Source organism: Musca vetustissima, unplaced genomic scaffold (assembly GCF_032173495.1).
Source record: "Musca vetustissima isolate MV318-11 ecotype Yass unplaced genomic scaffold, APGP_CSIRO_Mvet_v1 utg2798, whole genome shotgun sequence".
NCBI classification, from domain to species: domain Eukaryota; kingdom Metazoa; phylum Arthropoda; class Insecta; order Diptera; family Muscidae; genus Musca; species Musca vetustissima.
In genome coordinates, this window is record NW_026883200.1 from 346,773 (window position 1) to 359,548 (window position 12,776).

General features: G+C 37.8%; 2 protein-coding genes across 2 annotated transcripts in view; both read right to left on the reverse strand.

Moving 5' to 3' along the window:
* LOC133330011 (ATP-binding cassette subfamily G member 4) overlaps positions 1-2,665 on the reverse strand; it is a 160,676-nt gene extending 158,011 nt beyond the window's left edge. The window contains exon 1 of the mRNA XM_061538471.1: positions 2,647-2,665. The gene's annotated coding sequence lies outside the window, so the exon portion shown is untranslated. The remainder of the gene's footprint in view (positions 1-2,646) is intronic.
* A 2,803-nt stretch (positions 2,666-5,468) lies between these two features.
* LOC133330038 (ATP-binding cassette sub-family G member 1-like) overlaps positions 5,469-12,776 on the reverse strand; it is a 41,085-nt gene continuing 33,777 nt past the window's right edge. The window contains exons 4-7 of the mRNA XM_061538516.1: positions 9,964-10,800; positions 9,727-9,895; positions 6,073-6,173; positions 5,469-6,002 (exon numbers count right to left, since the gene is read on the reverse strand). Coding sequence (XP_061394500.1) covers positions 5,502-6,002; positions 6,073-6,173; positions 9,727-9,895; positions 9,964-10,800 — 1,608 coding nt within the window. The 3' untranslated portion in view covers positions 5,469-5,501. The remainder of the gene's footprint in view (positions 6,003-6,072; positions 6,174-9,726; positions 9,896-9,963; positions 10,801-12,776) is intronic.

The following is a 12,776-nucleotide window of genomic DNA, read 5'->3' on the forward strand; positions in this document are numbered from 1 at the left end:
ACGGAGATATGTCTTTTTACTAGAAAGACAAAAATAGGTTAGTACGAAGAGCCCATCTTCCAAAACAAGAAGATAGCCATATCAAATTTTAGACAAGAAACTTAAATGGAAAGACCACATACAGCAAAGGGCTGACAAGGCCCAAAGATGCTGGTGATTCTGTGAAGAGCCGTAGGCTCTATATGGGGTTTCAATCCAAAGATGATACACGGGATCTATCGAAGTGTTATTAGACCAATTTTAACATACGCGTCTATTGTCCGCACCGCACAAAAACATTTTAAAGGCAACTACTGAGTCGACATTCAACAACTTTGATTCAGACCGTATACCTGAAACGAGAGTAGTGACACGGTGCGAAACTATAATACCAGATAGAGAACAATGGAATAGCGGAACACTAGTTCAGATGCCGCCTGGTAACTGTTGCTACACAGATGGCTCCCGATTAGGAGGAAAAACTAGATTGAGACTTTTTATCGAAGAACCGGGTACCGAAATACCCGACTTACGGGTATTCTGACGGGACACCTCGGCCTGAAGTACATCTACTCAAGATTGGATGCAAAGGAAGTATCGAGTGCAGAGCGTATGGGGAAGACAGTGAAACGCTGGAACATTTCCTGTGCCATTGGCCAGCATTTACATGCCTTCGGAGACAATTCTTGGGAAATGACACTCTTCACGGACTAAGCGATCTGAGGGGGTGTGAATGGAATAGATTGAAGGAGTTCGCAGAAACACGGAATTCCTAGATTCATAGGGAATCAAACCCAAATGTTTTTCTTTATAATATACACTTTCACTAATTCTTGATTTGAACTTTCTCCGCACTTCTAGAGCGCACAACAGGCCTCATATGGCTTATGTGTATGTCCTTCTCACGTTGGACCTAACCTAACAAGTTGTAGTTGTGAAGTGACTTTTAGACCTTTGTTATTTGGGCGCCATTAAAGCCTCTACGATTTTAGAAGCTTCTGTATATTTAATGCCCAGCTACCCGATGCATTTTGCTGGGACATTATTCGCAGCCTGTGAACCCGTCCAAAAACATCTTTATATTTCCAAAAAGCGTTTTTGGAAAACCAACAACAATATGTGGTTACACCTGAGCACTTTTATGAATAAAATGTCTCAAATGTAAAATATTGGATCCTTTACATATCATTGTAAATCTGACAGTATATCTGATAACCCGAAGTTCCGCATAACAGCCACATTGGAGGGGACATGCTGCAAAAACCTCCAATATTCCGAAACGAGGCGTGATCCATTGGTTTGCAGATATCAGAAATTATCTTTAAGAAAATGGGACTGAAACCTTCAAAATACCGAAAATTGGGCGGGATCTTTAAATGTGAGATGTGTCAAAACAGGAACATATATAGAACATGTTCAGCTAATTTACAGCTGGGAATTGGTGGGGAAAATACGGCCAAAACCTTCAGAACGCCGAAAATGACTGCATCAAATATATTGGGACTCTGTTAAAACTTGGAACTTGAGAAGGATCTGGCAGAAAACGGCGAGAAGACCAAACTGATGATATCAACGCGCAAGACGTCCAGTAGACTCGGACCAACTGTGGAACTTGAGAACTACTGCTTCGAGGTAGTCAAAGATTTTATATACCTTACTACCGCCATAAATAAAACTAGTGACATCAGTTTGGAAATTCGGAGAATGATAGTGTTGGCCAACAGATGCTACTATGTTCAAGTAAGCAGTTTAAAAATAAGGCCACCTCCCGCAAGACCAAACTCACACTCTACAAGACGCTAATACTACCCGTGCCGTTATATGGATCTGAAGCACTTGCGCAAGCAGATGATGCAGCTCTTGGAGTGTTTGAGAGAAAAATTCTCCGAAAGATCTATGGACGGATCTGAGTTGATGGTGAATATCGCCGTCAAATGAACCATGAATTTTACCAGCTATTCTCGGACATCGACATTGTCAGTCGTATCGAGCTGCAGCGACTACGTGGGCTAGGTCATGTTTTTGAGAAAAGTATATAAAAGCGAACTAGCTGATGGTTCACGCAGAAACGGAAGGCTACGAATTAGATGGAATGATCAAGTGAAAACCCATGTTCGACAATGTCTTTCAAATTGGAAAAACGGCGCAAAAAACCGACGCGCCTGGTAATCTTTTTTAAAATCGTCTTATGGGATGAAAGTTCTGTCACAAGCCAGCTAAGTAAGTAAGTATGTTAAAACTTGGATCTATATTGATAATTTTCTCAATAGATGTGTGTATGTATGTTTCAAAACCCCGGGCCTTTAAAATACCGAAAATGGGGCGGTATCGTTATATGAAACTATTGGTTTTTGGGGCCCATCCATCCACTTTTCAATATGTTTACCTTCTTTTTTGGATTTCTTACTTTCCATATCGGATTTGAATGATGAACATAATATTAATTATGAACATCATAATGTAGTTCATCAGATATTTAAGCGCCTGAAAGTATGCTCTAAAAAGATTTTAGTGTTGCCACTAATTCAAATTTTGATAGTTCATATAATCAATGCTTCCGTCCAATACAGAATGAACCTTTAATTTATGAGACGAATTTGGATTCCAATCTCCTACCCTGAAAGATTGCTCCCTAATTTTGGGGTGTTATAAAATATGGGTCTAAACGTGTTCTATGGGTTGCAGTGTATGTGAACGGGGTCATGTTGGGCGCCATGACTTGAATTCGGTTTTTGTTTTTTCATGGGGCAAGGATGTTATGCCATCGTCTACACATGCGATTCATTTAATAAATACAGATTGACCCTTAATTTATGAGACGAATTTGGCTCCCTTAAATAATTCAGTAATCCTACCCTGATAAATTACTCTAATTTTGTGGGTTATAAAACCACGATTCACCAGTGTTGTATAGTTGGCAAGGTATTTGACTAAGGTTATGTTGGGCGCCATGGTAAGGATGTCATGCCATGGTCTACATCATGACCCTTGGAATTATGAGGCGAATTTGTCTCCCTTGTATTAATCACTAACCATAGGTACCTAGGCGCCGACCCTGAACGACGACTCTCTGATTTTGGTGTATTATGAACAGGGTTATGTTGTGCGCCACAATTATACCTTGTTCTATTTTTCCAAGTCCATACCATGGTCGACATCATGTCCTTCTTCTTTTTAATCAGTGGCATATGGATTCTGTAACTTTAAATTAAACCCAAAAACTTATTCGGCTGATGTTGGTGTGGCTGCTTTGGACATCTTCCTTTAAAACATCGCAAGAGTCCTTACATCCTTACCATGACAAGGATTTGTTAAATATGCCTAATTCTTGTTGTGGCGCCCAACATGACCATCTTCAAAAACACTGCAGACTATAGAACACTGGTAGACCGAGATTTTGTAACCAAAGTTAGGGTGCCATTCTTCAGGATAGGAGCCTAGAAACGTAGGGTTACTGATTTATCTATTGGAGCCAAATTCGTTTTATAAATCCAAGGGTCGAACTGTATTGATTATTACACGACAATCTAACATTGACAGAGTGAGTCACTCCTCAGCTTGATTGAATATGAATATTTCCGACTGAAAGGAGTCACAATGGGTGCTTGAAAGTTACTCGCTGTCGACTCCTTTCAAAGAAACAGAAATGCACATTGAAGGGCAATTCGATACTGGCAAAGATATACCGACCAGAGCCCAAACTCCATCGGATAAGAAAACACTTAAATGTTGTGAGGATGTACGAATGGGACTATCCGCCCATGGCTGCATAGACTTGTTAAATATGCCAAAATATACAGAATTTCTATCTCAGGTACGTGCTCGCAGCATCTACGGCAACTTCAGTGGAGGCTGTTCCAAAGGAAACCAAAACCTTCTGACAGTCTATGACAATGGAGACGATGGTATCGACGGAGGAACATTAACCTGTTGCAAAGATGCCATCATTGCTGATGCAATTCGGAAGGCGAAAGTTGAAGAATTTGGAGCGAATCGTGTCTTACGAGGATCCCGACAATATATGTCGTTATGTACACACACATAAAGGCCTTGGATTTAATTTCAGGAAGTCTGAATTAATACTGTTCCCCACGAAGCGTAAAATACCAACGCCCTATCTACCTATCTTGAATAAAGTAGCTCCGAAAGCCAAGAACTCTGGACCAACCCTTGGCCTCGTGTTGCCGTGGAAAATATATAAAATGTCTAATAGTACTTTATTCTTGCCAGAAAGGAAATAGAATTGGTGATTTCAGCCATATTTTGTAATATAAAGAAATACTCGTCAGGCTACTCTAAATTTGATCACAAATCTTCTCTGACCCTTATCTCGACATTTACAGTTTTGCTTAAAAATGGTCATGGCTGAGTTCCAAACCTCATTTACCTCTATCTCTCCTTCCGTCTTCTATTTCATTCTAATTATATTTTTCTGAAGAAACACAATGGTTCGCTAGTCTTCGAGTGAAGCTACTATTAATCCGAAATCCGCTCATCCTTCATCCCAAATTTAATCGAAATATTGATTACTTTGTCGTTAAAATATTTTATCGATTTGAAAATCCCTATCCCTATTGAGGACCTTCTGTAATAACAGTACATTAATTTTCCACAAAAAGGTAGTATATATTTATTTATAAAAAATATATATAAATTTTATTCACATTTTACAAATACTACATTCTTATTTGTTTCACATATATACATAAATGGGAGGAGGAATTCGTTTGGTGTGTATTTGAGTCGAATTAAGCGACTTTCGTATAAATTGATGATCGTTTTTTAAGCATCAAGCTTAAAATTACAAACGAAAGAAAAGACAAGATTTGTTCCCCTATGACAGAAAATATAAATAATCAAATTATAGAACTTATATAAAAAACAGAACTTCTTTTAACCAATAAAAATAAAATATGAATCAATACTTAAAGACTAAACGGGAAGAAAGGAATAATTTATCATCGATAGACAACAAAATACCATGCCAAGGGATTTCGAGGATGTATGAGGGTAATGATCCCTGCTGTGTGTGTGGCGAAACAATGTGGAATCCTGCTAGAGTAAGTAGAGAGCATTGTCTTTGTTATTGTAGAACATTTGTGGTAACGGAATGTTTTTGTTCTTCTCGGCCACCGTTAATAGCTTTTAAGGCATATTTTGGTATATTTATTTTGTTGTTTTGTTTTTGGTAATTTTGTTTTTTAATAAAAACTTTTGTGTTTGTGTGTTTTGTTTTCAAATAAAAATTTGTTCTTTTAATAATTTAAAAAAAAGTATATAAATCACGTTTAATCACGTTTTGGCTTTTGAAAAGACAAAGAATTTGTTTTTGTTTTCTTGGATATCTTACATACTAGTTGTAACAAGTAAAGTAAAACTTTTTTATCTTCATTTTACATAAAAAAAGAAAATACAATAATCCCCTTTCTTTTCCACTACTTTTTTGTTTTGTTGATGTAAAAAATGTAAAATTTAAATTCTTCTAAAATCGCATACATCCAATTTTCCGATCCGCATCCATCTTAGCGTGCTGTCTTCAACTTCCATTTCAAGAAGAGATATGCCGAAAGTCTCAGCACCACAAAGATCACGACCAAAGCAACAATATCCAACGTGTAGCTGGCATTAACCATATCCAATTCCTCCAAAGTGGTCATGGGTGATTTGAAATGACAATAGGTCTGATGGCACTTCAATTTCTCGCGACCAAAACCATAGGTAGCCAAGGCAGTACCTTCGAAACCATAACGGATGTATGACAAATAGGTGATCCATCTCAAGTACACGGGGATGGCATCAAACGATACAAAGAAGCCGGAGAAGAGCAAGAATGGCACCGACATTACAGGGGCCAAGAATACACCGTTTTGTACATTCATAGCAGCACCAACAACCAAACCCACGGACTGTGCAACAAATGAGATCATCAGACATGCGCCCAAGAACATTGCAAAACGGAACAACTCCCACGGCTGTGAGGTGAAATAATAGACAATTGCCACATAGATGGTACAGAAAATAGCCTGTGGGGGGAAACAGGGTTTTAATATTTTAAAAAAATTTCAAATTTTAAATAAGGCATTTTCAACTTACCTGGAATGGTATATCCGCCACGGATATAGCCAAATAGTACGATTTCAACGAATACCATCGATTAAAGTTTTCCTTTAGCAATACAGGCATTTCGAGAGGGACTGAAATGAGAGAACATGCAGAGTAATGTTATTGTGAATAATATTTTTAAAGATACTTGGGCTAGAGTTTGAGATAATAAATGTTAAGACTATGTTTGTAGACCACAGCTTGACTTTTACATCGTTGGAATAAGTGTTGTATTTCAGTCTCCGTTTCAAGACCTATAAGTTTGGAATTCAACTAAAAATTCAAACATGTGAGAATAGTCCTGCATATCCGCTCGCGAATTTAATCATAATAAGACTGTCGAAGCGCTATTAAGTCTATACTCTTGAGCGAGGGCATACCGAAATGCTATTGGACATGTGCACTATTTGTGGATAGTGGAAAGTCCAATTTATTTATTGGGTAACTGCAACAGTCAGCGGGTCTAATAGAAGGGTGTCGGAGGAAATTACTTAGTCCGAATGATCTTATGGTCTGAGAGTTTTTCACACATAATATTCGACCCGATCATCCTTAGAACAGCTATGTTCATTCTTTGGCCGCATTTCCTTCTCCGTGTAACATTTTATTGTGTCAGTTCCCACCTAAGTCATGAGAGCCCTCCAGAAGAGAAGAATGTCATCAGCTCTTTAGCCTTTAGTCGATATGACAGACGAGTATGTTCGCTGATGATATGGGCTCCTTCAAGGTGAAAACTACTGACTGTGTGTCGACTTTAGCCGAAACTCAATGCCTATGAGACTGACTGCAACTGATATGAAAGGAGTCACTGGTAGATGTTCCAAAGACAACTCCTCGCTGTTGCCTCCAGGATGTAAATTATCAAACCCAAAGAAGTATTGGATAGTAAGGCTTATCGGCTTAACAATGACCCCCCCCCCCCCCCAACTTGATCACCGAGAGAGAATTCCTTTGTATTAAGAAACACCTTAAAGTCGTGAGGAAGTATGAGAGAGATTACCCTCATATGACGTCCTGAATACACTTATACACATAAAATACTTTTAGGAGGTTTTTTATATACTCAGATAAACTTTAGGATATCCATAAGGGCCTCTCATAGTCAGAAGGCCTTTTCGGATGCTTTTTATACTCAGAAGATGTTTATGATCAGACGTCCCTCTGTCACTTCTGTGTTCGAAGTACGTCCAAAAGAATTTGATTAAACCTTTATAGTCAGAAGTCGTTATCCAGACGGCCCTTGGGGCAATAAAGTCGCATTAATTTGATTAATTTGTAGAAAATAATTCATTAAAGGTCCTTCTCAGATGTTCTGAAGGGTCTTTAATAGATAAAATACCTTCACTCATAGTCAGAAGGCCTTTTCGGATATTTTTTTCTGCTCATAAGATGTTTATGATCAAACGTCCCTCTGTCACTTCTGTGTTCGAAGTACGACAAAAGAATTTGATTAAACTTTTATCCAGACGGCCCTTGAGGCAATAAAGTCGCAAATAAATAATTTGTAGAAAATATTTAATTAAAGGTCCTTCTCAGAGGTTCTGAAGGGTCTTTAATAGATAAAATACCTTCATGAGGACTGAAGGGTGTCTCTAGAGTCAGAAGACGATTAGGATGACTTCTATAACCACTCCTTGGTTCTTCTATGATTATAATATCAACAGGAAATTCTGAAGGCTCTTAGTCAGAAGACTTTTATATGCCATTCAGTCAGAACATATTCATAATATCTCCCATAGCAAGACGTCCTTGTGGCTATTCTATGGCCGAACACTTCAAGGAGGTTTAAAGGGTCCTCCATGTTCAGAAGACGTTCAAAATATTTTTATAAGGATCATCAGACCCATAGTCTTGGATTTTCCAAGAACCATCAGATCATATTTCTACGAATATTTGTTCAAGGGCCGTCAAAGGATTGGATTTTTTTTAAACAATCTGAACCAAAGGCGTGGATTTTTGAGATATTTTGTAAGGATCATCCGAACCTGTGGATTGTAGTTTTTACGAAGATTTTTTCTATCAGATTTAAAGTCATGCCTTTTTTTGAAACCCAAGGCGTGAATTTTGAAGAAAATTTTACCAAGGACATCAGAAATCAAGGTGTGAATTTTTACCAAGGACCATCAGAACCCAAGGCGTGCATTTTTAAAGAATATTTTTACCAAGAACGATCAGATCCCAAGACGTGGATTTTTAAAGAATGTTTTTTAAAGGGCCGTCAGAAGCCAAGATTTGGATTTTTATAGAATATTTTTACCAAGATCGATCAGATCCCAAGACGTGGATTTTAAAGAATATTATTACCAAGGAACATCAGAGTAATTAGAACCCGAGGCTTAGATTTTTATAGAATATTTTGTCAAGGACCATCAGAATCATTGGAACCCGAGGCGTCCATTTTTATAGATTATTTCTTAAGGACCGTCAGAACCCAAAGCGTGGATTTTTTAAGAATATTTTGTAACATCAGAACCCTAGGCGTGGATTTTTTAAGATTTTTTCTCAGGAGAACATAAATAATTAAAAGACCCTCAGGATGTACTCTATAGACGTTCAGAAGAGCTTCTATAGTCAAAAGGCCGTCAGAAGCTCTTCTATAATCAGCGGACCTCCAAAGCGTCCTGAGAGACTTTTATAACCAGAAAGTCATCAGGAGGACATACATAGTTCAAAAACCCTCAGGGTGTGTTCGACAGTAAGAAGATTCTCAGAAAGGATCTGAAGCACTGCTAATAGTCAGAAGACGTTCAGGGAATCTTTTATATGCAAAAGGTGTTAGGAGGACTTGTGTAGTTAAAATACCCTCTGGATGTCTTGCATAGTTAGAAGACCCTAAGAACGTCTCATATAGGCAGAAGGCTTTCAGGAGGACCCGGAGCATCTTTCATAGTCAGAAGACATTCATGAGGACTTCTATATCTCGCCTCATTTCAGTTTTTTAAAGTCTTAGACACATTACCTAACATAAGCTCCTGAAATTTATGATATATCGGGTTATCAGAGAACCTCATATTATCTGAAAATTTTTAACATGAGTACATGCAGCTTTCGACACATTTTAGGGTTTTTATATCTTTTTCTTTGTGGATTTTATTTCACCTTTGAAGGGTAAATGACCTAGACGCAATTCGACATTTTAGGTACTCGGATGGTTAAACATCAATTTGCAAAATAAAATAAAAATCCAATAACAGCGTGAATTGTACAGAAACTGGCTCTAAGTCAATATTCTGACATGGGGAACCACTTCACATTAGGTGTTTTAATGGTTCTGAAAACATTTTCAATTAAAATGATACTTCCTGGCAATTGGACTACATTGATGCCAGTTTATGGTCACGATTTTTTTAATGTAAGAAGGCCGTCAGAGACTCTTCTATAATCAGAAGATCTTAAGGATGTCATATAAAAGTACTGCGAAATTAAGGAGGTCTTCATAGATAAAATATACTCAGGATGTTTTCTATAGTAAGAAGGCCGCCAAGATGTATTTTATAGTCAAAATACTTTCAGGATGTGCTGAAACGTCTTTCAAGCCGGAAGATCTTCAGCAGGGCATTCTATATACAGTATGCCGCCATGAGGTCTTTTATTGATAAAATGCCTTATTTACAATTAAATTACATTTAAACTTCGTATACTTACATGATAAAATAGTAATTGTCATCGAAGTGTACATCAAGAACAACATATTGAAGAAGAGGAAACCCAAATTACTCAAAACCTTGGCACCATCATTACCGATATCATAGTACAAGGCACCGATTAGGAAACCAACCAATAAATGGGCAAACAAACGCAAGTACATAAGGGTCTGGAAAACAAAAACATAATTAACAACATTCCACAGTAAATAAAATAAAACAAACCCCTCCAACTTACCCAATCGCGGAAACTGAAAAGCAAGGTACGTTTCAAAACAATCCAGAATTGATGAAATTGTGAAGTGGGATATCTCTCGGGCGATGTAATTTCCGATGACAACAATGCCGTGGTACAATTATCTGTCTTTTCCAATTCAATCATGGCATCACCTTTTTCATTGGTGCTGACAACAGGACCAGCTGTTGCCGATTCTTTGGCAATATCATTGACTAAATTCGATTTCAAAATACCATTGTTCAGTTTCAAATTATCCTCAAATTTACCACCCGTCGAATTGGCAGCATCATTTTTATCCAAGATGGCTTTCAAATTCTGCACTTTCATCAAATCGTTGCGGGCCTTCAGTTCAGCATAATCGGCAGCAGAACGAATATCTTTACTACCATTACCGATGGCATCGACCAGACGACGTGTATGATCACCATGTTCACCGCAAGCCACTTCAATAATGTAACTGGCCGGGTTATGATAACTGGGACATTCCAAATTCAATGTGGACAAGAAAGGCACAAGCTGTTTGGTGCTACCCTGGTAGACACACTGACCATCGGACAACGTATACAATTGATCGAACATTTCAAATAGACGAGCCGAAGGTTGATGAATGGTACAAATAATAGTACGACCACCTTCCGCCAACATTTTCAGTAAATTGATACATTGGAAACAGGTGGAACTGTCCAAACCCGATGTGGGTTCATCGAAGAACATGATTGGGGGATTGTTGACCAATTCTAAGGCAATTGAAAGACGTTTCTTTTGACCGCCGGACAGATTGCGTGTCAATGTATTACGATGTTCACTTAAACTCAGTGTCAAAAGAATATCATCGATCTGAAATGGGAAGAAAGAAGAATTTGAGGGGGAATTAGTGGGAAAAATTTTAGGAAAATTAAATGAGCTTCTAAAGATTTCAAATTGGTATATAATTATAAAGGATTTTGTAGTATAAAGACCATCGGGAAGTCTTATATTTTAATAAAACATCCAAAGGTATTCTATGGTTAGAAGGCTTTCAGATGGTTTTGTGCAGTTAGAGGACCCTCACGGGAGTCTCTCGTATTCAGATCTTCAGGAGGTCGTAGTCAGAAGACTAGTTCAGGCAGTCTGCAGAAGATCATCAACGAGTCCAGAAGGGCCTTTCATAATCAAAACGTCGTCGAGAGGTCATCAATAATTGAAAAGATTCTCAGGAAGCTTTCTATAGTAAGATTACCCTCAGTATAAATTCTACAGTCAAAATACGACCAGGTCAAAATACGACCAGGTCAAAAGACGACCTATAGTCAAAAGACGTTCAGAAAAGCGTCTATAGTCAGGAGGCACACAGGAGATCTTCTATAATCCTTCATAAGGCCCTTTCATAATCAGAAATACATCAGAAGGACATGATTAATTAAAAGACCCAAGCGTCGTCAAGAAGACACAAATAATTAAAATACCCTCAGAAGGTCTTCTAAAGTCAAGAGACTTTCAGAAGAGCTCCTATAGTCAGAAGGCAGTCAAAAACTCTCCCTCCTATAATCAGAAGACCTACAAGAGATCCTCAAGGGTATTTCATAACCAGAACGACAGAAAGAGGGCATATATAGTTAAAATACCCTCCGGATGCCTTCTCTGGAGATCCTGAAGCCGGAAGACCTTGAGGTGAGCTCCAAAAGAGATTCTTCTGCATTCAGAAGACCGTCAGCATTTGTCACTAGCATATTTTTCAAAGACCATTAGAGCCAAAAACGTGGATTTCTGAAGAATATTTTTTCAAGGACAATCAGAATATCAGAGGTGGATTTTCTAAAGAAGATTTTTTCAAAAATTTTAGAGCTGCATGTTTGAATTTTTAGGAAGGCGTGGATTTTTTAGGAATATTTTTTAAGGACTTTCAGAGCACCAGGCGTGGGGTTTGTAAGAATATTTTTCAAAGACATACAGAGCATAAGGATTGGATATTTTAAAGAAGATTTTTGTCAAAGACTTGTAGAGTTCCTGTCGTGGATTTTAAGAATAATTTAGCAGGGACAACCATAGGCGTGAGTACTTTCAAAGCTCCAGGCAGGGATTTTTAAAGAAATATTTTCTAAGAACTTTCAGATCTTCAGGCGAGAATTTTTCTAAGATCTCCAGGCGAAGATTTTTCTAAAAATATTTTAAGGACTTTCAAATCTCCAGGATTTTTCTAAGATATTTTTCAGGGATCTTCAGAACTGAAAGCCTGGATTTTTTCAGGGGTCATCAGAACAAAAGTCGCGGATTTTTTTTAAGGACCTTCCGAACCAAAAACGTGGATTTTTAAGGCTTTGGGTTTTCTAAGAATCAGAAAAAATCGGGATGTTCTCTAAAATCGGAAGACTTTTGTGAGGTTCTCTAAAATTAGAAGACCTTCAAGTGATTGTCAAAAATCAGAAGATCTTTGGAACTCTCAGGAGAAGGCTTTAAGATGATGACCATCTCTTGAAGGTATTTGATATTGCCTTAGATTTTTAAAGCGTCAAGAGAGAACTTCGAGAGGGTTTTTAAGATCAGAAAACCTTTCGGAAATACTCTACAATCAGAAGACCTTCTGGAGATTCTCTAAAATGAGAAAGCCTTCTGAATATACTATAAACTCGGAAGACCTTCGTCAGGTTCTCTTAAATCAGAACCTTCAGAAGATTCTTTACAATCAGAAGATCTTCTAGAAAGACAAAATCGAGAGGTTTCTATAGGCATATTATCTAGTAGAGACTTTACATCTCAGCAACTTCTCCAAAATGAGTCATGAAAAAGACAGAGATATGCTGAAAAATAAACATGTTAAACCATAACTAAAATTT